Raw genomic sequence first — 27,578 nt, 5'->3', positions numbered from 1 at the left:
TAGAATGCTAATGTAGGAGATTGAGTTTATTCAACAAGTATTTACTGAGCCCTCACTATGTTCCAGGCACTATTTTAGGTGCTGAGAGTATATTGCATTGGTTAAAAATATACAAAATTCCTGTCTTCATTGTGCTTACACTCTAGAGAAAGGATACAAGACAATAAACATAATAAATAAGTAAATTACGTAGTAATTTAGAAGGTGGTAACTATTACTATACAACAAAATACAGCAGTCATGAGAATGAATGGTGACATGTCTTATCTGGAAATTTTCCAAAACCAGAAGAGGAAAAAGTAAACTTCTATCTTGGAAGACTATATATATATATCCGTACATAACAAAGGAAAATATTTCTGGTTCTTTAATGTTCATGGGATTTTCAAGCAAGAAATTAAAGGGAATTTTAAAACATGAAAGTAGTACTGAAAACTAAGAAAAGTAGCTTTTGTAAAATACGTGCTCAATAGCGAGTTATTGAGGCAATGCGATCTGTGCTTACTGCAGGAGTAGAAGCTTCCACAGTTCTAGCAAATTCCATGATTCTGGCCATACTGCCAACCACAGCAGATCTGGAGAGCCAAGTGGGCGAAGAAAGGCTGCTAGGGACAGACAAGAACTCAAATAGCTTTGAGATTTTTTTTTATTTCTATTTCCTTTTTTAAAATACAGCACCCTGATTTTTATTGTGTTAAAGGGTGAGCTCATTAAAAAGGAAAACTGAAAAAAAAAAAAAAAAAAAAAAAACAGGAACACCCACATTTCCAACTCCACCTCCCCTCTCAAATTGTTCAAGATGCACACATGTTTATTGTATATCAGTAGACCTACTCTTTCCACAGTTATCAGAGGTTAACACAAAACTACCAGGGAGATATTTTTCCTTTGATTTAAATTCAAATTCCATTCCAACAAAGCAACCAAAACAACTAATATCTAGTTTTTTAGCTTCTGGGGAATTAGGTTCCCAGGTAAGAACTGAAAATGGAGAAAAAATTGTGTTGCCATCTTTATTCAGAAAGTCATTATTTTCAGCAAAATGGGGCTGAGGCAGAAAATCCAGGTTGCACGACTGGGAAAAAAGGAGTGTCTGCCCCATGGGACACTTATAAATTGTTCACTCTGACAGCAGCCCTTTCTAGAGGTATTAATGTCATTAGGTTGTGATAATTCTCCAGAAAGCCCAACAGCCCTGGATTAAGAACATCTGGAAATTGTTCAGATGACACAGATTTCTCTGTTTCCTGCTGTTAAGACTTCCATGATGCCTCTCTGTGGCATCTACCCCCTCCATTTTTTTCTTTACAAACCTCCTCCTTTCAAATCAGGAAGTATACATAAAGTGCAAGTAAGGTTCATTCCCTCGCTATGCTCCTAGGCTCTTCTCTTGATAGTCAGTATTACCGAATCTATCAGTTCAACCGCTGGCCGAATAGGAAGTCTGCAGGAATTTCTGGTGTTAGCAAATGAGTTCATCTGGCAAAGAGTATCTGAAGATCAACAGTCTTGGCAAGAAAACATGAAGTACCACACACAAGACAGGGATGTGAAGGATGCAAGAAGTAGCAGGGAGATTGTTGTCACTGAAGAGGCCATCTTTGGATCTCAAAGAATTTAAGAGAATTCAGGAACCATTACTAAAATGAACAAGGCCAGCGGATTTCAGAGCACGGTCAGTCTTCAGTGAGGGCAGATTCAGTTTTCCCTGGGTTGGGGACAGAAAGGAGAATAAAGAGGGTATGGAGTCAGCTCTGATGAGTTTTATGTCACAGATGTCACCAAAAAGCCTCCAGTAAACACTTCCCATCTTATATAAGCCTCCTAATAGAGCTCCGCAAAAGGATCCTCTCTTGACTTTGCAATGGGATCTTTTCCATATGCCTCACAGATTGTGGAGTAACTTTGGGTTTACATCCAGCATTGGCCTCTTGGGCTAATGTGTTGAGCATAAGTTGTATGAAATGTGGCCTCACTCACATATCAGAGTTAAGCAGTGGAAGCCATCTGGAAGAGAAAACAAACAGATATCCTGGGTGCAATTTGGAGACCACTTTGATATTTGAGAGGTATACAGTCCAAATGGGCTATGGGCTAGGCAATATTATATATGTGTCCTTACTGCAGGATCTCTTAGAGCCTTAATTTAATATGCTAGTGAGCACTGTGACTCTTTAAGACAGGCATACAGTATGCAACATTTCCCACATTTCTGGGACCAGGAATTTACCAACTTGGCAGGATTTGTGTTTTAATGCAACATATTTTGGGAAATGCTGCCTTCTAATACTGGTTGGATGGGATAGGAATAGTTATATGAGTTTATATAGTTATATGAGTTATATGGGATAGGAATATGTTATATTCAGTTTATATTACATGAGCCCTGCTGTTATACTGAGAGTCACAGTCTCACCCAATATAATAAATTTTGCCATCATAACTGGGTTCCATTACATTTCCTTTGCGATATGCCAAAAATCATGGGCAAAATTTAATGTTACATTTGACTGGTTAACACTAATAAGAAAAAGTTAACTATTTCCCATCTATCATAAACCATCATACATTCAGTGGGCATTCTCAGGGGAAGCCCCTTGCATTGTTTCTGATTTTTCTAAGAGCCCTAAGGCCAAGGTTTCAGGATAAAACCCATCAAGATGTCATTATATATAAAGTTAAGCTGTAACAGATTGAACAGAGCATGTTTAAAAATATATAACATTGAATAAAAGTCAAGGATTAACTTGATCAAAAGTCACAGAAAATTATCAAATACATACTAGTTAAATTCCTGAATTTCTTTTTGGCTTCTGCCCTTTCTTCAGCATCAAAGTACCAAACGGTCATAGCATATCTATGAAAGATAAGCAGATATAAGGAAAGAGGTTTAATGCTACTACTAAAAACACAAATGTCCTATAAATCTCACATTAAAACTTTTAAAGTTTTCCATATTATTATAAGTCTACCCTAATTTTTTAAATTTTTTTTATTTTTATTTTATTTTATTTATTTATTTTGAGATGGAGCCTCGCTCTGTCGCCCATGCTGGAGTACAGTGGCGCAATCTTGGCTCACTCCAAGCTCTGTCTCCCAGGTTCTCCTGCCTCAGCCTCCTGAGTAGCTGGGACTACAGGCGGCCACCACCATGCCTGGCTAATTTTTTACATTTTTAGTAGAGACGGGGTTTCACCATGTTAGCCAGGATGGTCTCGATCTCCTGACCTGGTGATCCACCTGCCTCGGCCTCCCAAAGTGCTGGGATTACAGGCGTGAGCCGCTGCGTCTGGCCAATTTTTTTTTATTTTTTTATTTTTTTATTTTTTTTTGAGATGGAGTCTTACTGTGTTGCCAAGCAGAGGCACGATCTCGGCTCACTGCAACCTCCGCTTCCCAGGTTCAAGCGATTCTCCTGCCTCAGCCTCCCAAGTAGCTGGGACTACAGGTGCACGCTACCACATCCAGCTAATTTTTGTATTTCTAGTAGAGATGGGGTTTCACCATGTTGGCCAGGATGGTCTCGATCTCTTGACCTGCCCGCCTCGGCCTGCCAAAGTGCTGGGATTACACGTGTGATCCACCGTGCCCAGCCTGTCTACCCTGATTTTAATTTAAAATTAACTTCTCTGGTTTTAATTCTATTTCAATGTAATAAAATGCATAATGAATTCCAGGTATGTGCCAGAAATTTTCTTGGGCATTAGGAATTCAAATGACCCTGTGATCAGATCTTCTTCTATGATCTCAGGCTCGAAGTAGGGGAGACAAGTGATTTTGCAATAATGTAACAGATAAACATGGTCTCTACAGAAAGGACTAGAAGACAGTCATTCTGCTAAAGACTGGGAGACCCAAGTTGGTGGCGAGAACATAGAGAAGAGATGACATTTGAGTGAAGCTTTGAAAAACAACTTATGTAAATCACAGTATGTTTAAAACTCTTGGCTTGCTTTCTTTAGTTTTGGACATTGAGGCAAAATTACAATTGAATAATATAATGCCCCAGAGCTTTCTACTGCATCCCCACTAATTTGCTTTATCCCATTCATTGGATAGACTGTAATGGGAGCCATTTCATACTTGGTTTTTTTTTTTAAAGTTTCATTTTGTAATGATTATTAGGTACTGCAATTTCTACAGCACTTGAGTTTTTTTCAAGGGCTTCTCATCAACATTTGCTAATGTTTTCCCTGTAAGGCCAGTCATCATGATATTGGGGAATAACCAAAGAGTTCTGCCACAAACAACAGGGTTTAGTTACATACCCCATAAAACACAAAAGCTGACTTCAGTGGTAGAATTGGTTCCCTGCTCATCTAGAAGACATTCCAATGTGGCAGTTAATATATAACTGGGTTTAGGGCTAAGCTGTGTGATTTCGGGAGGAGGACACATGTGATCTTAATTTAATTAGGCTTGTTAGGGTTTAATCATCATCCTATCAAAACTCTCTCCTCCTGCCCCTGAATGCTAGTCTCAGTATAAGCTGCACTCCGTAGCCCTCCAATGCTGCCTGGTTTATTGCTTTAGACAGAGACAAAGGGAAATAAGAGGCAGAATTGAGAATGAAGATTTTTGTCAAGATTGTCTAGATCGGTCCTAAACAATACTAAGGTGCTCAGTTACTCTGAGAATCTTCATGTGCACATAAAGAAAAGATTAATAAAACATTCAACTGTTGGACCATGGATACAGCAAGCCCAAGCCAATTTCAAACCTAGGAATAGACAAAAAGAGAAAGTCAAAACAAATTACTCTTTCGTTTCTCAAGGTTCTTTCTCTGCTTGCAACTAGTGGCTTGTAAACTCATCCAAAGTAACCAGACAGAATTCCTGATATGTGACAGCCAATATTCTCTAGGCATAGTTCAACATTTGTTTTTTTAAAAAAAGGGTAAGAGAGGTAAGAGAAAGGAGGAACGGAGAGAAGAGAAAAATACTCTTGAGAAATTGGAATCCAATATGCTCACCTAATAGAAAACAACTTGTTAATAGTACTTTCAAACTGAGGTTAGCTTTGGTATGCTAAAGAATGCAAAGCTTCCTCTTTAATTTTTGTAGACTCCAAACAAGTTTGCTATCAGCTATGGGGTGTGGTCAATCCCCCACATGCACAGGACACATGTTTAGAGAGTTCTCTGGAACTAGGGTTTATACAACGAACTCCGGAAGAGGAATCATGGCTCCAGCTATTACCTGGTTGCGTAAGAAGGCTGCACTTCGTGTGGGTTCCTGCGATCTGACCAGAAGAACAGGAGTCTGTCAAAAATGGGCTCCACATCTGCTATGAATGATTTCCCCTCTGGAAATATCCGCAGGATCCCGCCATGTAGCTTAAAGACACAAAGAAGGGGGATTACTTCTTACCTCTCATGTAGTTTATCGACAACCATATTTCAGCCCCATTTAGAAACATGCAATCTGCTAACCACCACTCCAAATGCATGGTACCCCAGATTTTTACTTCAACCTAATACTTTGTACAAATTTTTTTTTTTTTTTTTGAGATGGAGTTTCACTCTTGTTGCCCAGGCTGGAGTGCAATGGCATGATCTCATTTCACTGCAACCTCCACCTCCCTGGTTCAAGCAATTCTCTTGCCTCAGCCTCCTGAGTAGCTGGGATTACAGGCATGTGCCACTATGCCCAGCTAATTTTGTATTTTTAATAGAGATGGGGTTTCCCCCATGTTGGTCAGGCTGGTCTCGAACCCCCGACCTCAGGTCATCCACCCACCTGGGCCTCCTGAAGTGCTGGGATTATAGGCATGAGCCACCATGGCTGGCCACTTTGTACCAAATTTTATACAAAACTTGGCTAGAGATATCTCCTTATTCACCTTAAACCAAAAAAAGCATTCCCACTGCCCCGCACAGTCATAAAGCCCATGGACGTAAAATAGAGTACTGTTAGACTGAATCACACAGATTTGCTAATATTTGAGTGTTTTTGACTTTAAAAAAAATACCCAGCAATTTCACATGGTTCCATCTAACCATTAACAACTTTCTAAGAAAATCATCACATGTAACTTCCCCTTCAATTAGAATTTACAGCTCTTCTGAACTCCCTTAACTCCTATCTGACCTCGTTATTTGGAAGTTACATGCTCTTTTTTCTGAACTCTCAGACCACCTAATCTGCACCTTTTATGACATATATCACTCTTTTCCTTGAATTACTTTTTCTTTTACATGTCAACCTATTTCATTCTACTAGAATAACCATATTCAGTGTAGAGTTCAGGCCTCACACATCAATATTTCTTCATAATACAATGACTGACACTAGCAGGAACTCAAATATTTGTTGAATGATTGCAGACCTTCCAATTTGTCATTACCAATCTGATAACTTTATTCTCTCGTCTCTATTAGCACCTCTCAAGATTTTAAAGAAGACCTAATGGATGTATTCCAGTCATGTTACCAATGTATTCCAGAGATGTTACCAAACAGGGAGAAGAGATAGGCCTTTTCACTGATTCAATGGTTTTCCAAGTTTCGTTTTTCTGACTCTGGATAAAATATTACTGCTTTATGACAGCCAGTATTTGCCTAATGAACAGGAAATGGAGATGCAGAAGGTTCAAAAGCCAAATAAGCTTGAAAAGTTATCTGACTTCCCAGACTCCTAAATCATTCTTAACTTTCGGAAAGCATACAGAGTCCACACAAATGTCTATAAGCATGGAACCAGGCTTCATATCTCCATCTATCTATAAGTTCTATACTACAAAAATAAGCCACAAAGCCTTTGGCATTCACAAACCATAGTAAGCCATGGCAAGCAGCCATCAATGAGACATATCACCCTGAGGGAGAGGACTGTGTGGGAAATCTCTCTTGGGGATGGTTTTATATCCTACAGTTCTATTTTTGTGGAACTTTCCCAGTGCTGCTTCTGGGAGGGAAAAGTGTACATCTTATTCTGCATTGACAGTCAGAGCAACTCTGATTTAAACTGAAAAAAATTAATCATTAATCCTAATATCATATTACCTTCCCTTCATCAACCACCCTTCTCAGAGGTAGGGTTAATAACCACCCTACCTATCCCCCTCCAAATTAACTTCATTATTTTCTTCTTAACAACTTTAGTACTAATTCCATTGTCGCAGGAGGTTATGAAGTAGAAATAGAAATGTTTCATCAGTGGGAGACAGGGCAACTATGAACTCAATATAAACTCTCCTCTAAGTTATCTGAATCATTTTCCTATAGTTTTTAACCCCACACTCTACTCCCATTATTCAAGAGTACCTTGGCATCCCAATTCTTGTTCAGATAGTAGATGCAGGTGATGCAGCGACCATCACCGTTGGGGTTGTCCACATGGCGAACATAACCTGTTCCATTTCCCGGATAGCAAGCCACCATTGCCTATGGAGAAATCCCAAGAAACCTGGTTAATAAAGCTGAGACAGACAATCTTCTCCTCCCACTGGTGAGCAGATAAGTAACACAGTCTCCTTGGGTGCTATGTGACATTTACAGGTAGTTGCTGGCTTCTTAATTTCATGTATGGTACATAAATTTGGACCCTTCTGTGCATAAGAGTAATGGCCAGGTCACACTATGGCTCTGTCCAGTGGAAAGTGGTTCAACAATATTCCCAAAGTTCTAGAACATTTTATATAGTCTTTCTTAAAGTAACCTATCTACATGCCCTATTTGCATAACCTATTTGGATGCCCTGCCTTTCTTCAATACTCCTTTTTGGAAAAGCAGTTTCTAGTGTCCCATGCTAGACCTACAAAATCAGAGTCACTAGGTGTGGAGTTCAAGGATTATGACTGTTTAGCAAGTGCCCCTGAATCACTCACACTGCTTCAGAACAATGGCTAAAGGTACTTGCATACTCAAAGTGACAGAACCAATCACCAAAGGAGGAAAAGGTCAGGCTTACTCAATAAAATGCTTAGGATAGAACGAATAGAGGAAGATCAATAGGAAGTCATGCCCTAACTTGTTAACAAAGACAACACAGGGAGATTCCTTTCAGGAAAAAAGCCATGCATGTATCTTAATATGTGTTTCTTAATGCATGTCTTCTTCCTGATAATTATCAAATCAGGTGATAATCTGAAGTTCTCTTTGTCTAACTGCTACCTGTATCAATCAGGTGGAAGAATAAAGTAGAAAGCCATACCAAAAATCCTACTGAAAATTACTATTAGAGAAAACAAACCTCTAATTGTTCCACGGGAAAAACTGTAACAGAGAGTGGGGAGAGGGAAGAAGGCAAAGTATAGAAAGCCAGTTCTTTTCTTCACAGGATACTGCCATGTTTTAACATTATTTTTTATAGGGATGCAGTAGGTGCAAGGAAAATATTGGAACCAACAACATAAGATGAGAACAGGGATTTTTTTTCCTGTTCTACTCACTGATATATTCTTAGCACCTAGGACAGTGCCTGACATATAAAAGGTATCCATCTAAAATGTGATAAATAAATCAATGAACTAGTGAATGGCTCTTTCTCTAAAGAGTAAATTCACATTTTACCAAGATTAATAGCTATTTCTGTCATTTTAAAAGACCTATCTTCAAACATGCATGTAAGGATCCAGGCCATAGATTTCCTGATAAATGGCAGCATTGCTTCATTGGTAAAATGACCATTTGAGTACAGCCCCAAGCTAATGGGCTAGTGGTTCAATGAATCAACTTGAACGTGGCTGCCGAGTCACTCTCAATAGTAGCATGAAACTACTGCACCTATGACATGGAACTAGGCATCACACACCTTGCATACTAGATCGTGCATACCAGATCGATAATAAGGCTGAATAGTAACTTGACTTTACAACAATTTTAAAGCTTAAATCACCATCTCTCTCAAACTTCATATCCTCGTGCAGCAAACAATCCCCATATCCTGCCTTTGAACATGAAAATGTCAATGCAATGTCATCCTTAGAGCTCAAGTTAGGTTGTTAGCTTGAGCATCTTTCAGAAGGTGAAACTGTGAGGCAACATCAGCAATAAAGATTTAACAAATGAAGGTACCACTAAGCGAAGCATGGCTTGAGGAAGGGTGATTGGTAGCAAACAGAATTGAAGGGCCTAGCAAGAGAAGAAGAGATACATAAAGTCACCTATAATGACTAAAGAATTACCCACCCCTGGAAGCAGCTATTAGGATTATAAAAGCCACCACAGAGCCAATAATGAAAGTCGCTTAAGCCACAAACAATTACAGGCTGGATTCCCTATTATCTCAGGCTCCCCCCACTGAGTGTCTGAAAAGAAAAAGTACGACATCAGTGCTATAATCTTATATGCTTAAACAGCTCTTCTCTAAGGAAAAGGTCAGTGGTCTGGATGCCTACCATAGTTCACTCTGCAACTAACTGTGATCCCAGGCTGTCTCTTTCCTATAAAGAGGGGATTGGGTTACACATCTGTCAAAGGCCCAAGAAGATCTAAGACTTGATCTAAGCATCAACCCTTGAAAAAGCAACATCATTCTTCAGGTCATTAAGGAGTGTTTCTCTGCCTCAGAACTCAGCTCAGATTAAAATATTGAAGAAAAAAAAAAAAAGATGGATACAGACTCACAAAAGCACGCCCTCTACTAAATGCTGCATCTATAAAACACACAGAGACAAAGAGCCAATTCCAGAGGACTTACTATTAGGACAAAACCCCTACATGTCAGCAAAGTATCTGTCTGCTTAAAGGGGAGGAACAGAGATAATTTTTCTGGCCAGAGTGAATATTCACCCTCTCTCCTGGTTCCAGAAACCACATGCATCAAGCTGGAAACAATGGAAGGAAATCATTTCAAGCATCAGTGGGCCAGTTGAGGCTACATTCGGCCAATTGTATCAGTGTGTTTTCTGGATGAGTGCCATAGGAGATGGGTCTTTGCTTGGGCACATTCCCAACTATTTGCTCGTCTTTGACAGGGTCTAAACCATGAGGCTAAGGATGCACCGAGAAGCAAGCCTGACTTTAATAACTAGCCATTCACTTCTGTGCCAATTTGTACACGGGGCAGTAACAAACTCCGGAAGCAGATCCATCCAACTGAGTTGCTATCTAAACCTCATCAAGCTGGGGAAGGGATTTAGTGTTTAACAGAAGAGAAGCCTTCAATGCTGTATTGTTAAAAGAACGGGCCAGAGTAATTTAATGATCATATAACAAACATGCCAAGCAATAAACTGACACATATCAAGAGGATGCCTACTTTAGTACAGGCTTTTTTATTTTCTAAAACTTCCTGACTAAATTAATATTTGAAATTTACAGAAGTTTAACACTTTAATGTCATCTCCAGCAGCAAATACAGTATAGTCCTATAATTCTATTCTTGGATATGCTGATAAATCCACGTGTCCCCCTACACATTTACCGTTCTGTCTGCTGACATTATATAGTGTACCCACCCCACCTCCCACCATCCCCATTCCCAGAGGCCTCTCCTTAGCTCTGTAGCAATAAGAAATGAGTGGAGAGGTGAATCAGGCAGGCCCAGACTGGCTCTAGACCAGAATATGTGCTCTAGACACGTATGCAGCCATGTCCAGACAAGAAATGTATATGTATTCTTGGAATATATACAGATATATAGAACTGTAACAGTCAAAACCCAGTATAAAAATGTGGTCCCCAAATGCCACAGGTGGAAAAGAAAACAGTGGTTCTGGTAAGAGTTACCAGTAAGCTGACTTCATTTAAAAAAACAAAACAAAAAACAAAACAAAACAAAAAAACCACCTATCTCATCAAGTCCAAAGGTAAAGTTGAAAAATAAAAGTCCAGGATTTCCATTCCAATGCCTAAACAGAGTGCTCCTGAATGCCATCAACCGCAGCTTGACCGCAGGTAAAAACCATTTCAAAAGCTCAGCATCAATGACCTCCACCATCCACTCAGCCATGATGATCATTTTTTCAGACCCACAGGTGAGAAGGGGGTACACCCACCCTGCGGTTACACTTACCACTTCTCTACTAACACTTACAACATGTATTTTCATAGAAATGTCTTTTAAATTGCTCCTGATGTGAGACAGATTCGCTAGTATGACTCAGTCTTGAACAAGTTATAATCAAGTGGCATTTTATACAAAATTTAACTCACCAAATTAAAGTATTAATTACATCTCATTTTATTTGCAAAATTTGCAATAAATGAAAATCCATTGTTTAAGATTTGTTGAGAATAGCATGATTTCAAAACTATGTGGTTTAAAAAAAAAAAAACAACTATGTGGTTGAAGGAGCTTTAAACTAGTATTCTGATCTACCGACAAATGCTAGATCCCCTCTAGCTGCTAAGGAGAAATACCAGCCAACCTCTGTAAGGATTCATTTTGAAGTAAGCAGAGTCTCGAGCAAAGCGTACTTTTAAATAAAATGCAACCTAAGGACGGCATAATCTACATTTAACTTATTTACACCTTGGTTTGTTCATCTGTGAAATGGGTTTATGAAGACTCAGGGAGATAATCCACACAAAATGCTTAGTGCATGGCCTGGCACACACTAAGTGCCTAATAAATGTTAGCTATTTTTGAAGATGATGTGTTACGTTTGTCTTCCCCTCAACTGAAGCTGTAGAATGTCTCTTCTTCAGAGATCCAATTCTACTTAAGTGTTTTGTAGTTTTGAATCCAGGACTGGCAAACTAAAATAGCTTTCGATGTTTGCCAGTAACAAATGATTGAAGCCAATCAGGTCTACATGAGTCAGAACTCTGGAGTGTGTGTTATGCCACCTACACTGAGGGGACTTGCTGTTATTTTCAATGAAAGCAAATCTTCCAATTTTATGAGAGTAGCAGGCGATCAGATTTTTATGTAAACTCTCCTAAATATTGTTGATCCCAACTTTTTAATCAGGGCTATAAATACATATATATATATAATATATACACATATATAAATACATATACATATACATATACATATACATACACATATATCAGGCTATATTTTGAGATCACTGTGTGAGGCCTTCCAAGAAGTGAAGCTACTTTGAGACAGCTGCTGAGTGGGCACCTTCCCCATCTGTCTCCACCAGACTCAAACACATCCTGTCCCAAGACAATGCCTCATCCTTAATGCCATCCACATTCCAATTGCATCCTCATACCTCGCTCCATCAAGTCCTTCCCCCATGTCCACCCAGTACAGAGCAACAGAGACCCAGGATCCTTCCCTTCTTCACCATAAGGTACGACGCCACAGACAACTAGATGTGTAAAGAGTTGGGGGCTGGGTGCAGTAATCCCTGCACTTTGGGAGGCCAAGGTGTGTGGATCACAATGTCAGGAGTTCAAGACCAGCCTGACCAACATGGTGAAACCCTGTATCTACTAAAAATACAAAAATTAGCCGGGCATGGTGGCACGCACCTGTAATCCCAGCTACTCAGGAGGCTGAGGCAGAAGAATCACTTGAACCTGGGAGGCGGAGGTTGCAGTGAGCCGAGATTGCACCACTGCACTCCTGCCTGGGTGACAGAGCGAGACTCTGTCTCAAAAAATATAAATAAGTAAATAAATAAATAAGAGTTGGGAAGAAATACATGAGACCATGCACCTTCTTTTGCTTGGTAAAACAGCCAAGCAACTCATCACAATGTAGAATGCGATAGCTGAGGTTTCTGGCCAGAAATGGGTCTCATTTATATTCGGGTGACAACAGTCTAGGTGACAAACTTGCCAATGTTTTTAGTCAGCTGTGGGTAGAGGAGCTAAAGGCTACACTTCCAGGGCTATTTTTCTGGGTAGTTTATGTTCAGCACATATTTTAACACACACCTTGACTGCAGCCAGTGAGCAGGGCATCCCCATGATCACATACTTTAGTACTTTAGGTCCTGCCTTCATCAAGGCACCCTGCTGAAGTAGGGGCCCCATTTGGTAATTCATCTGAGGGAGAAGAAAGGGGATTAGTAACTGGAACAAAGGCACTATATGTGCTAGTGGCAGCTCTAAAACTGAAATTCTCCTATTTAAAAAGAAAGTAAAACTGAAAAACCCTTTAGGTATTCAAACTGCTATATGCAGGCATTCTGGAGGAAAGGCTGGAGTGAGAAAAAAAAAAAAAAAACCTGAAAGAGACATGCTTTTTACAAGTTTTATTAAAAAAAAAAAAATCTAAAGACAAATTAAGCCAAAATGTCCAATTCCATTATTTTCCACTTGGCTCTGACAAGCAGTAAGAGAAAAGAACTCAAAAAATCATTTGCCACTTAAATCTGGAGGACATGAAGAGCAAACTGGAATTACTACTTTAGCCTTCTATCATCTCCCTTGTCCAGGGATATGTGATCTTCAAGGACATTTTGTGGGATCTACTCTTGTCAAGTAAATTAAATTCCTACAGAACAATGTTTGCAGGGCCTCTTTACAAGACGATGGCAACTATGCAAAGCTTTCTCCAAGTTTTAAGAAAATGTCACTGACACAAAGTTCACATTTGCTGCCAGCTGGATGTATCCTTTATACAGAATTGCACAAAAAAGATCTCAATGTGATGATGAAGCAGTGCTAACTAGTAAGTATTAAAAGTGCTTTAGAATTTTTATGCATTCAAACTTCACCTAGACAGGCATGAAGAAAATAGTTGTGGCTAACGTGAGCTCTTAGAAAGGTAGGAAATTTTGTGTCAACTGTCATCAGTTATCTTGGCATCTTGCTGGTTATCTTTGTTGTTGGTTAAGAGCAAGCCTAGCTAATCTATTTCCTGACTTCTAGTGCCTCTAGTTACAGACTGATTTAACGAAATGAGGGGGAAAGAGAAAATACACTTTTGGTGGGCCATAACACAAGCCATGTCCAGCCACCATGTTCACCTTCCCAAAGCTTCACCATCTCACCAGACCATTTGGAAGATTCAGAATACCAGACAAATCCCTGTCAGGTAGGTAATCCTTTCAATACACCCCAACTTATTCATGAAAATATTTTTTACTACTCTGTTTCCATAATGCAGACTACTTCTGCCTTCCTCATTTGTCCTAAATCCACACTAAAAATAATTCCTCTCACAGAACCTGCTTACCCAGAACACTACACATGACCTCCCTCCCAAGGTAGAACAACGGTCATCATACACCTACATCTGAATTTTCTAATACTGTGGAAACTTCAGAACCTCTTTTTTTTTTTTTTTTTTTTTGAGACGGAGTCTTGCTCTGCCGCCCAGGCTGGAGCCGGCTCTCAGCTCACTGCAAGCTCCGCCTCCCGGGTTCATGCCATTCTCCTGTCTCAGCCTCCCGAGTAGCTGGGACTACAGGCGCCCGCCTCGTCGCCCGGCTAGTTTTTTGTATTTTTTAGTAGAGACGGGGTTTCACCGTATTAGCCAGGATGGTCTCGATCTCCTGACCTCATGATCCGCCCGTCTCGGCCTCCCAAAGTGCTGGGATTACAGGCTTGAGCCACCGCGCCCGGCCCAGAACTTCTGAAAATAAAAAATAAGAAGTAATAACCGACTCTTGGTTGCTTTAGTGAAGTGGGTCTGCCCACACCCTCCTGGTCAGGCGAGAGCACCATGCCTGAATAGCAGACAATTTACCATCTTCACTTTAAAACCTGTCCTCAGATGAACTTGGTCCTAGCTTCAGGATCATTAACTACCCAGAGCCTGGAAGCATCCATCTAGTTCTCCTGGGTCAGTGATGATCGTTCTACCAGGCACAATAGCCCTTTGAGATTCTTACACTAAAAGGATGTAAGAAATATGCATGCACACATAGAAGTCTGCACAAAAGTCCAGGGGGTTCAAAGGCCTCTAAAGTTGAACTGTGCTGCATCAAGATTCTATTCCAGGAGATCCCGCACTTCATGCACGACCTTCTGAGTGAATCACCCTCCCCCAAGAAGCCACTGAAAGGCTCAGAGGCCAGGAATTTAAGAGACTATTGTCATTCCTTTCTGCATTGTGGTTAATTCTTCTCCTTGGAGGGGATTCAGCCAGAGCCCATGCAATTAGGCACAGTAAACAGGCCCGGCGACATCGCCATATTAATACAGGGTGTTTGGGTTTGGGCAGGCCGCCCTTCCCGTGGAGGACTGGCTCTAAGCCAGCAGGGTGATGGCTGAGTGACAGGGCTACGTGCGCTGCGTGAGGGTGGCAGCAAGCCCACACCCGAGCACACCGCCAGGCAGCCTAAGCTGGGAACGGACATTGGGAATCATCCCCCTCCCCCATCGCTACCCCAGTCACCAGAGAAATGTTTTCAACCAGGCTTCCTCACAATTATAAAATCAGCAAAGGTCAGTCCAGCCCAGGGATAAGGACATCGAGACGCATTTAACCATTTCCTTTCTGATGCCTTTCCCCAAATATTAACAGCTGCTGTTTCCTGAGAATTCATGTAGCCGGGTGGCATTTTGCACATACCTTGTTTAATTTCCTGGTTACTGGGAAGGTGAGCAGCAGTGTGTGCCCTGAGTCACACTGCTCACAAGTCCTTGGTAGAAGTCATTAACCCTAGAACTTACCCTATGGACCTAGAAGTTATCACAGGTATTTCTTTAGAGAAACACAATATTCAACTTCCTTTGATATGAGAAAACAGCCTTATCAGAACAATAAAACATCACCTATGGCTCTCTAAAGGCTTTGAGCATAACAGAGACAAGGAATACTTGTGACTGCAGGCCCATCAGAGAATGGAGTATTTGAAATTTTCATCTGAACTTAATCCTAAAATACTTAAAGAAGCCATAACTCAAAATAATTGGTAAGACAAGACTTTATTAATGGATAATGTACCAAAAAATGAAGTTACCAATCAAAACATCATGAAAAATGCCTTGAAACAATCATCTTAAAACAAGAGAAACCTACATATGCATTTCAGCACTTGGAAAAACAGATCTGCTGAATGAAAGAAATGACACACAGCAAGTCAGCGTAGATTAGAACTCATGAAATTCAGTGGCTATATTTATTTACTAAACAAACATTTGTATAGAGTTTACTATGTGCCCGACACTGTTCTGTGTGCTTCACAAATCGGACCCTCCTTCACACTTCCTAACAACCGCATGAGGTAGGAACATTATCTCCATTTTACAGATGAGGAAATGGAGGCACAGAGAGCTTGGGTAAGTTGCCTTTTTGAACCCAGTCGGTCTGGCTGAAGAGTGTGAGGTCTTAAGAAATGCTTTACCAACTCAGTTTATCTAATGTCTAACATTAGCAAATTCACCCCCACCTCATTTTTGAGGGAACTAAGATCTTTGGTTCTACTTGAAATATTTGACTCCATCTACCTCATCCTTGCCTATCACCCTTCCAGAGTGATAGAAAAATCACAAAATACAAAAAATTGCAAGAATATTTTTTAAAAGAGTATCCTTGGTATTCAGTCTGTAAACTCAAAGGTCCAAAAGGGGGAATTTTAACAAAGTCAAGAGGCCAAGAAAATTGACCCTACTTGTACAAGTTGTCTTGTCTTTGCTTTGGTTACTCCCAGTGCAGATCAACCTCAAGCCCACCAAAAACTCTCTGTAGCCCCTGCAGGGCCCACATGGGCCTCAAATGCAGTTGTCTTGCCAAAGGCCAGACATTCACCTCCATTCACCATAACAGGAGGGAATTGGTTCCAAAATTTGCTTCAATTCTAGTTCTGGAAAATTAAATATATTGGTACAAATAATAGGCTATAAATGTGTGTGTTTCAACATGTAGATTTTTCTCAAAGATTTCCCAAGTGAACTAAAAATCTGTTTTTTGTTTTTTTGGTTTTAGCAATAAATAATCTAAAGTCTGATCAACTGACGTCTGACTTTCTTGTTAACAAGGAAACTGTAGGAAGATACATCACCATCCCTATCTAATCTCTTCTTAACGCATTAACTTTACTCAATGGTTCTCAAACTTTAGCATGTATGAGATCAGCTGGAGAACGTGTGAATTTCTAACTCAGGAGGTTTGGGGAGAAGCTGAAGAATTTGATTTTGCTGCATGTTTCCAGATAATGGTGATGCTTCTTATCCAGGGACCACAGAGAACAACGACCCTATATGGCAAAGTCAAGAGTTTTTGTGCAGTGCCTCACCCTAAATGATAAAGGTAAAGAGGAATTAGTCAACTGCACTAATTAATTTGGGGAGCTGAAAGTGGGTGGGTAGAGCAGTAATGAGGAGAATTACTCTGGCAGTTTCTGGCACCAGCTTTGCAGTGTCATTCCTGAAGCTGGCAGGAAACTTTCCAATTGTAACTTTCTAGCATTGCTGTTTTGTGTGGGCCTCTGCCTCTGAGGATTACTGTCATATCAGCGCTGGGGTTGAATGTTGGTGCGAGTCTGCTCTCTCCAGGAATCAAATAAGAGGCACTGAAAGCAACTATTTTCCTTCTCAAATGGAAATGTCATCTCAATTTTAATGCCTTATAATCCTAGAGGTAGACATACAGTATTATTGTGCCTATGTCTAGATGATGAAAGTGGGCTCAGAGAACTGACTTGCCCAAGATCATAGGAAGATGAAATAAAATCTGAAGTGTCCATCCTAGTGTCAAGTGGTAGGTGCTGACCAAATTTAAGTTCAAAAATGAAAACAAGCATCTAACTCATCCATAAAGAAGTAGAAATGGAAGACCATGAAACTTGCCAGGGGCTGAGCTAGGACCAGAATCTGGGGCCCTGAGCCTCATGGCCCTGGCATCTCTGAGCCAGACCTGTAGGTATGAGCTGCCAGGATCCAGGTGTGACTCAGGTATTTCTAGGATGAAGCCTAGGATTTTGAAACTGAGGGAAAAAAACTTAACAAAGGTAAGGTCCTCCTTTGAGATGGTCTCATATAACATGTCACTCTAATAAAATATTTAAATACTTAGGCATCAAATTAGAGACCGAGCTGCAGCCACCCATCTTCCACCGTCATTCCCCCCACCACCCCCCCAAAAAAATTCTAGCTTTTTTTTTAACACTCAAATATCCATCAAAATCAAAGTTCCTTTTGAAGATGAAATTAAGCCAACAAGCACTTATGAAGTATAAGGGACTGTTCTAGGCACTAAAAGTATATACAAAGCTTAACAGTCTCTGCATTCAAGGAATTTCTGAGCACACGGTGGGCAGCATAAACAGCTCAACAAACCCAGGAACTGGGCAGCCTGGATTGAGCCACCAGAGTTCTGGGGAGCAGAAGGGAAGACTTCAGGGAACAGGTACTAGAAGGCAGTAGAGATGGATTTTTGATGAGTGGGTGACAATGGGGAAGCTCATTATGCCTGGCAAGTTAGTTTCTGGCATTTCAGGGACTGGGAGGAAAGGAAGGCAGTGGTAGGAAAGTAAGTGTAGAAAGGTCAGATGTGGTCAGATATAGAGGGCTGTCAATGCTGGCTAAGTTTACAGTCTTTACAGTGTTGTACAGTAGATAATGAAGAAAGAACATGATTGGATTTTTGGATTATTTTGTTTTAAGCACGGAGACTGCATGCTTAGAATTGGGTTTGGGACTACTACACTCTAGCGAAAGTACATAAAATGGATTCCAGGGAGAACAAGAACCAACGGCAAGTGATTTATGGTTACAGTAAGTTACTTAAAAAAACTTCCCCCCTCAAGGATTTTTCTACTAAGAAAGGGAAGAAAATTTAGCTTAAAAAAAAAAAAAAAGACAACTTGAGGTTCTGTGGTGAACCTAAAAAGCAAAACTAAACAAAAAAAGCACAATAGGCCCTTCACTAGCAATACTGCATGTTCTTGCCTGAGTCTTCAATATTTTGTGTTTAAAAGGGGTTTTGTTGGCCTGGCCTGGTGGCTCACACCTGTAGTTTCAGCACTTTAGGAGGCCTGGGCAACATGGCAAAACCCCATCTCTATAAAAATAAATAAAAGGGGTTTTATTTATTCCACTCCAGTCATTCAATTTAACCTGCAAAACAATATGAACATTAAAGAAGTCATTTCCCTTCCCCAAAAAAGGACTCATCAGTCATGTGGGTGGCATTGAGATTTCTGAATGATGGTCCCTCAGGTATGACCAGATAGACGAGTAGAAATGAGAAGGAAACTGGAGGGAGGGCATGGGCTGAATCTTTGTTCTCAGTGTCCGGAGAACACAGAGCAAGCTCTTTAAGATGTACAAACTGTCCCAAACAGTATATCCTTACAGCTTCCAAGCAATGCTCAAATGCAATTATCCTGACAACTCAAAAACAACTTCAGGTTCTCATATTAGAATAAAAAAGAGATGTTACTGACACCTGGAATTGAGTTTTTCATTTTGTCTTCTTCCCACTGACAAAGAATTGAGGTTACTATCATATTATTTGATTCTTTGTATTCTGGAATTATTTTTGTATGGCAACAGTAAGTATTTTGGCCTCATTTTGGAAAGAAAAAATAATGTTTAATATGAGATAGGCACATGTACTCCAGAACTTGAGAATCATTGTACCTTCTAAAGAATCAAAAATTAGCTTGATCTGATAAGGCGGTATTGACACTGTACTGAACACGGAGAACACTAAGTAACAAGGTACCAAATGAATCCAATACAAGATCTGAAAGCCTGCATTATACACCAGCAAACCCAGGGTCTGTAAGGCTGGGATTGTGTTGGGACCAGGGCAGGAAAACATGTAGTCACTACAGACTCACCAAAAACAGGGACAGAAACTCACTCACAAATCAGTATCGAAACAAGATGCAAAATTAAAGTAAGTGTCATACTGGTTTAAGATGGAAATAATCGAGAGAAAGGGGGTACAAATTCTATGTATAATTAACCAAGACAACGAATCTTGCTTGGCAAACAGACACATAGCACTGAATCTGAGCCAAATCAACGGCTCCTGGCAATCTGCCAAAGCTGAACTCCTTAGTCTGGCATCATAAAATGTCTGTTGTATTTACAATTCCAGTGCCTCTGGATTCAGCTACCCGCTGGGCACCCCTGGCAGATGCCCAGCAAAATACATCTGAACTATCATTACTGTCAGAACATGTGCATTTGACAAACACTAGAGAAAAGCGACATCCGTTTCTTAGAGCAATATTAGTTAACAGCTACAAAGTGCTGCTACCAAGGAATTGTCGAGTCTGTTGCCATAATAATTAACAAAAAATTAATAACCTTCTCCATAATGTTAACCTGCAAGCTACTCCTTGGTCTTCAGTGGGCACAGATCAAAATGTAATTTAATTTACCTATGGCTGCAAAGTTGGGTCAAAAGCAGAGGCCTTGCCAAACCAAACATGGCCCACAGGTGAGCAACCTTCCAAGCTTTATCCTGAAATGCACAAGATGCTGAGGGTGCTTAAACTCTGCTCATTAGAGGTTGGGTAGAACTGCACCCTGACCTTTAAGCTTCCTCAGAGAAGTCTTTCACACATGGTGTGTTCTTGGGATAGGGTCATAAAATGGAGGGCTATTGTTACTTATGAAGTTACAAGTTTTTCCAGCCAGATTCAGGAATCAGGAAATATTTTACCACTTTTGCTTGAGCTGAAGCAGAAAGGTTAGAAAGGGAAATAATTCATGATACTCCAAAGCCTAATGCAGAGACAGGCTTGCATAAACTCCACCTAAGGGTGTTTATCGATTTGCAGTCAGAATTATATTTAAAATTCCCAAATAAAATGGTGATGCCACTGAATTAACCTACTGACCCTGGGCCCAGTCTATGTGATTCATGGACCAACCCCAGCCAGTGTAGCCCCTTCTCTATTTTTTTTAATTATTATTATTATTATTATTATTATTATTTTTTTTTTTTTTTTTTGAGACAGAGTCTTGCTCTGTCACAGAGGCTGGAGTGCAATCTCGTCTCACAACAAGCTCCACCTCCTGGGTTCAAGCACTTCTCCTGCCTCAGTCTCCTGAGTAGCTGAGATTACAGGCACAAACCACCATGCCTGGCTAGTTTTTGTATTTTTAGTAGAAATGGGGTTTCACCACGTTGGTCAGGCTGGTCTGGAACTCCTGACCTTGTGATCTGCCCGCCTTGACCTCCCAAAGTGCTGGGATTACAGGCATGAGCCACCACACCGGGCCACCCCTTCTCTATTAAAGTACATTTTACCCATCCCTTCCCAAGGACCTGCTCAAGATATCATCTCTCCAAATATGAAAAGAACTGCTGAATGACTGAGACATTGGATAGATGTGATTTCTAATATCTCTCTAGCCCTAAAATCCCATATTATTAACGTCCTGTATAGTTTTGATCACTTGTTCTGGTTGCTTCAATTTAAGTTAACAGAGAAATTGGAGAAAACCCAAAGAAAAACAATGACTAATGAGTGTAAACGTGCACTTTCTAACCAGAAAAAGAGAAAGAGTTGGTGACAACCACTGCACCCTACACTCAACTCTCAGCTTAGTTCTTCAGGTGGTTTTATAATCATTTGGCACCTCCCTTCCCCCATCCACGGACAGGTCTCCCGCAGTGCACAGCACTGAGCCATCTGGGAATGAATTAAATCGATATCCCTGATTATCCACTTCACTGAAGCAGATAAGGTTATAGTGAAGTGGCCAGTGGCCCAAAATTGAGCAAAAGAAATTACAAATTAAACACACACACCCTCCTGCCTTCTTTGTTTCCAATTGTCATTCACAAAGTAGACAAAAAACCCCATGAAAACTTGCCCATTGGAGAGACTTGTTTCACTGTCACTGGGGCTGTATTCTGTAAATTACTGTGGAGTAATTTCCTTCCTCCAGGAGCTAAGTTATTTTTAATACAAAAGCTTTTATAGGAATCCCTTACATCCTTACAGAAAGATGATCCAGAGCTTCAAACTCAGCACTCCTTCTCCCCAAAACACCTTATTCACAGATAGATTTTTAAGATTCTAATGGCAGAGATACCATTTATGGTATCCAGCTCTCAAACTCTGTGCTCTAAAAACTATAACTCTCATTGGCCCTGGCAACCATCTTTGTGACACATGGTTTCCACATGCCTCCCACCGTGCCTGACTACGGCTGATAGGTCCCTTGAGCCAAGGTGAGACAATCCGACTTTCTTCCAGGCAATGAAAATAGGGATTCGGGAATGTTACTCAAGTCTCTGCTCATCTGGAACTAAAGGCTGAGGTGGCCATTGTGTGGCAGCCATCTTGAGCCCATATGCATGGGAGGGCAGCAAAAGCTGGATTGAAAAGAGGGGAAGAAATGAAGAACAAAAGCAGGGAAGCAAAGATGGAGGTCATGAGGCTCCTGAGAAAAGAACACACCAGCTGTCCTGGATGTTAAGGGCTTTTTGGTTCCTAGTTCATACCTCTAAGCTTGTGAGAACCCTGGCTGCATTTCTTGCACTTGGGTCCTGAGAGATCATTTCATAGTACATTATCTCATTTTTCCCTTAAAGTAGCTTGCAACCATGATAAGCTCCATTAAATAATGTATATTCCTGACCTCACATGAGAAGGGTGGGCCAAAACTGTTATTGCTCAACAGCAAGGAATAAACATACCACCTTGCAACACATCTTCTTTTATTCATAAATGTTTTGCTGTTTCATCATTCCTCTTTATTGTTTCCAGGGGAGGACCAATCTGTCTGTTCACAATGCAGTCCTTACAATGCCATCTTCCAGAGCTAGTCTGGTCAGGAATCCTACAAACAAACCCTATCAATAAATGTTTTTCTAAAAATAACAGTAGGGGCCGGGCACGGTGGCTCACACCTGTAATCCCAGCATGTTGGGAGGCACCAAGGCGGGCGCATCACCTGAGGTCGGGAGTTAGAGAACAGCCTGATCAACATGGTGAAACCCCATCTCTACTAAAAATACAAAATTAGCCAGGCATGGTGGTACACGCCTGTAATCCCAGCTACTCAGGAGGCTGAGGCAGGAGAATCGCTTGAACCTGGGAGGCGGAGGTTACGGTGGGCCAAGATTGCACCATTGGACTCCAGCATGTGCAACAGGAGCAAAACTCTGTCTCAAAAAATAAATAAAAATAACAGTAGGAAAACATCAGCACAGTACTCCATTTTCTCTTCAGATGTACTCAACTGACCCACTTCAATGTTTGAGGGTTTTCTTAAGCCTGAGAATTAGTCAAGTGTGAATGAGACGATCCTACAATTCGAAGTATACAAAAGTATAAATTCGTTCATCATTGCACCACCACCCTGCACAGTACCCCACACAGGGTGAACACTCCATAAACATTTGCTGAATAAATGAAAAGTCAGAAGTAGGAGAGAATAAAAGGAAAGAACACAGTCTCTGGAGTTAGACAAATCTAGGTTAGGATCCCAAATTTCCCCTCTGGAGACTTAAAACACTGATGAAGGCTCAGAATGCTGCTAAAAATTTCATATACATCATCTTATTTAATGCTTCTTCCCCCAACAGCTTTAAGGCATTATTTCCCCTCCTTTTACACCTGGTGTAAACCAAGCAACTTGCCTAAAGCCACAAGGTTAGTAACACTGAGCCTAAGCTGGTAGCCCCCACTTAAACTGTTTCTTACCACTGACTTTGAAACTTTGGGCAAAGTATTTAATCACTCAATGTGCTTAAGACTGTGTTTCTGAAGATTAAGCAAGATAACATCTGTAAAGTGCTTAGCACAGTGCCAGACAATACAAACTGCTCAATAAAAGTTAGTTCTTATTATTAGCGTTACTAACTAGTGAGTCTACAGTGAACTGTTTGAAGCAGAGGGACTTTTGGTTCTAAAAATTATACATTCTCCGGAAAACAGCCATTTTTCAAGATCTAGGTAGCCAAAGAAAAAGGAGCAAAATATGACCAATATTTATCTTGGACATGGTCTAAAATCTCCAAAAGGGAGTAGCAGATAAATCCATTGCTAGCCTGAAAGCAATGATCATGCGTGAAGTTAGGGGGCGCCATACTGCTGTACATTACAGCAACCACTTCCCAAAGGGGTCTTCAACACCCTTGGAATTTTCTCCAGCAAAGACGAGGTACATAAATTCTGACCATTAACCACTTTCTTGGCAGGAAGCGGAACCATCTAATATTTCTTTCTATATTCTTCCACAATTTCAATTTTAGGTCCAGTGTGTCTTTCTGTTTTACTCCCAATGCCTTTGCTATTGCTTCATTGAGATAAAGGACAATATTACATTATTCAATGACCTTTCGAAATCCAGCAAAGAACCAAAAAAATAAACCAAATGTGGGTAAGTGCATGAATAAGCAAAAACCTCAAGAAATTTAAAGTAGCTAAAAAACAATTGGTCTAAAATAAATGTACATATTGGCAATTGTTGAAATTGGATGATGGGAGCTTATTAGCCTCTTATATTTATGTGTGTTTGAAAATATCCTTAATTAAAACTTAAAAATAAAGTTAAGGACCAGGCACAGTGGCTCACACCTGTAATCCCAGAACTTTGGGAGGCCGAGGTGGGCAGACCATGAGGTCAAGAGATGGAGACCAGCCTGGCCAACATGGTGAAACCCCATCTCTACTGAAAATACAAAAACTAGCTGGGTGTGGTGGCGTTCCTGTAGTCGCAGCTATGCGGGAGGCTGAGGCAGGAGAATCGCTTGAACCCGGGAGACGGAGGTTGCGGTGAGCCGAGATCACGCCACTGCACAACATCCTTGGGACAGAGCAAGACTCTGTCTCAAAAAAATAATAATAACAAATAAATTTAAAACTTTAGTTTTTCTTGAAAACATGTGTGAAGGATGCACCAGTAAACTGGATCTCTGTCACTGCTCTGGAAAGCAGCACAAAATAAGGAGCTCAGTTGAGGGATAAAAAGTGAGTGAAGAAAAAGAAGGAATAAATTAAGGTGAAACCAATACAAATCATGTAGAAACGGAAAGTGTTTCTATGATGACTTTAATAATGAACTTCAAACAAGAAACCCAAGACCACAAGACATCACTAAGGAGACTTCCGTATATAAGCAAAGCACACTTAAAAAACATTTAGCTACACTAATTGTTTGCTCAAGCCTGGTTTGCATTTGGTTCTAATTGGCCAGGGAATATTCCAATCGAAAGGTGATTTATCTAAAGGGCAGGGAGCTTTGTGACAAACCAGCCAAACTAAACCTGGAAATCTGGAGGTGGGACAGGATAAATTTTCTTTTCAACTCATGATCACCTTCTGACAGGGTCACCTGAAAAATTTTTCATTCCACCCAAAAGATAACCTAAAATTGATGAATCATACCTACAAGATCTTTCTTTCCCTTACCCTTACACAGTGTTTTTCATTCCACTTGAGTTAAATTCTAGTCTGAAATCCTATCCCTATCCATTAAGTCAAAGCTAAATAAAAATATTTAACTTTCAATGTCAGTGGCCTCTTTCTATACCAATTAATTCTGATGTCCCTCAGAGCAAATTTGGCTCCTAGAATAATGAAGAAAAATTCCTAACACCTGAGTTTACAAGAGATATTCAAAAACCCGGTAAGTCGTCTGCTCCTCAGGTAAAACTACCAGCCCCTCAGCAACACTGAGGCTGACCCTTCCCCTCCCCCACCCAGCCCCACCACAGAAGACAGCAAGGTCATTTAATGCAAAAACCAAACTAGTCAAAGACACATGACTAGTCCACCACCAACACAACGGAAGAAGAGTGAAGAAACACTTTAACTAATCAATCTTCTACAGAGTTCAGCTAACACGTAATTTTTTTCCCCAAAGTAAAATTTAGAAAGCAGTATCTTCTAAGATGTACTTTAGTTGGGTGCATTAATAACGATGCTTTCAGATATTCTATTCATGGACTCTTGGCTTGGAAGTTGTACAACAAACTATGACTCCCCACTGCACTCATCCATCTCCACCCCTTCATTCCCACACGTTTCCAATTCTCACCACTTAGCTTTTATTCAGAGTGTTCCTCTCCGTGTATTAGAGAAAGGAGAGAACAATGGTCTGTTTTGAGACAGGATCAGTCTTGAGACTGATTTGAGAAATACTATATTTATTGTCAAAGAGTGGCACATAGGTGTCAGAGAGTGGTACCTCTCATGCCATGGTATACTCTGCTTCGCTGTTTCAGTAAAAGTTTTCCATAGTTCTGAATGTCCCTTGACCACACCATAAGACAAGCGCAAGTCACTCAAAATTGCCACTGGAAAACTGGCTCAACTATCCTTTGAGGAAAGACTGAGAAAGCCTATCCCAAAGTAATGTACATGCACCAACATCGCGGTACCTACATGTTCCCGTTTTTCTGCCAATCTACCTGTGTTCCAAGATAAATTACCACCCAGGGAGTCACTTCCTGCTATGTGAACAAAAACACTGTTTCTTTCCGGAGGTGCTTGACTACTCTCTCGTGAGCACTTAACTGGTTGTTTTGAGTGGACTTTGCCGTCAATTGATAGTTAGGAAAAGGAAGGTGGTGGTGTAGGGCTCAGCAGCAGGAGAGAATTTTCAGTCAAGAAGATGGTCTAACAATGTGCTGGGTCCCAGAGGGCAGAAGCAGCATTCAGAAGTAGAGTTTTACCCTTTCACACCTGCCCAACTCCACAAACCAACTGCCACATGGCAAAATCACAACTGCCTCCAGAATTCTGAGTGCTTTTGTAGAAATCTCTTCTGACCACAATGAAGGGCAGTATTAGGTGGCCTTAAAGTACGTATTTAAGATCATAAGGACTCTCAGATGATCCACAGTGTTTCTAATACCCTTTCCCTCCTTTGGATCTTTGAGAACCTCTTGTCTTAAAAGCGGACCAAAGCCACAGCTTGTCTGGCTTTTGTCACCCACAAGAGCCAATATTTCAAAGTCAACAGAAGGTCATCATCATGATTCACCTGAGCCCCTTAACGTGGACTTTCGCTCAGAGGAGCTGGGGCGAGGGGTGGGGGGAAGCAGCAAGTAGAGACAAACCAGGCTGACTTCTTGGTTAAAAAACAAAGTTCGCTTGCAGCCCTGGGAAGGCGACACACAACGGACTCCGAGTGCCTCCCGTCCCCGCGGGGGCAGCTGCGGCAGGGCGCCGAGCGCGTCCTACCTTAGACCTCTCCTTGACGTAGTAGTTGCCCAGCCGGCTCCCGCAGTAGAGGACCAGCCTGTCGATGAGGGACAAGAGGAAGCTGATGGCCTCACAGCCCTCCTCGTTGCCCCCGATCCACGTGATCTGGTCGCCCCGCAGGTGTCGCTTGGAGACGCCGGCGCGCGGCCCCGCCAGCTGGCCGTCCCGCAGGGCCCCGGTGCAGTGCAGCTGCTTGACGCGCTCCAGGACGCAGTCGCCCACCACCTCGCCCAGGAAGTTGTCCAGGTAGCAGAAGCCCACCTCGTGCAGACAGGGCACGATGTACTCCAGGGCAATTTTCTCCAGGTCCAGCCTCATGATGTGTCCCAGGGGCATCTCGCCCGCAGAATCGAGGTCCGGGATCCCCAGCGTGCAACCAGACAGGGAACGATCTACACAAGCGCGAAGCCGAGGCACGGGGAGAGTGGCCCGGGGTTCAGAAATCTGCGGCTGCCACGGTCCCCGAGCCGCTGCAGGGCCAGGGACAAGGGAAAGTTGCTCGCAACTCTCAGAAGAAGCGATCCGCGTTCGGGAACCAGCGGGAGTGGTGCGGGGCTCCACGACCTGTTTCTGGACTGGCCCGGCGAGCAGCGCGGCACGAGGAGTCGGAGGGCGCCTTTTGAAGATGGGAAGCCACCACTGCCGCGACTGCGGCC

General features: G+C 41.4%; 1 protein-coding gene across 1 annotated transcript; it reads right to left on the bottom strand.

Annotated features, from left to right (window-relative positions):
• On the bottom strand, positions 1-27,578 carry EGLN3 (egl-9 family hypoxia inducible factor 3). Its single transcript, XM_010381084.2, has 5 exons — positions 26,902-27,578; positions 7,265-7,384; positions 5,199-5,335; positions 2,784-2,857; positions 1-1,708 (listed from the first exon to the last, which is right to left on the bottom strand). Exons 1-5 carry the CDS (start codon positions 27,256-27,258, stop codon positions 1,677-1,679), a joined length of 720 nt encoding a protein of 239 aa, XP_010379386.1. The 5' UTR covers positions 27,259-27,578; the 3' UTR covers positions 1-1,676.

Source organism: Rhinopithecus roxellana, chromosome 5 (genome assembly GCF_007565055.1).
Source record: "Rhinopithecus roxellana isolate Shanxi Qingling chromosome 5, ASM756505v1, whole genome shotgun sequence".
Taxonomy (NCBI): Eukaryota; Metazoa; Chordata; class Mammalia; order Primates; family Cercopithecidae; genus Rhinopithecus; species Rhinopithecus roxellana.
The sequence above is the reverse complement of the archived record's forward strand: the minus strand, read 5'-3'. Positions and strand labels throughout refer to the sequence as shown.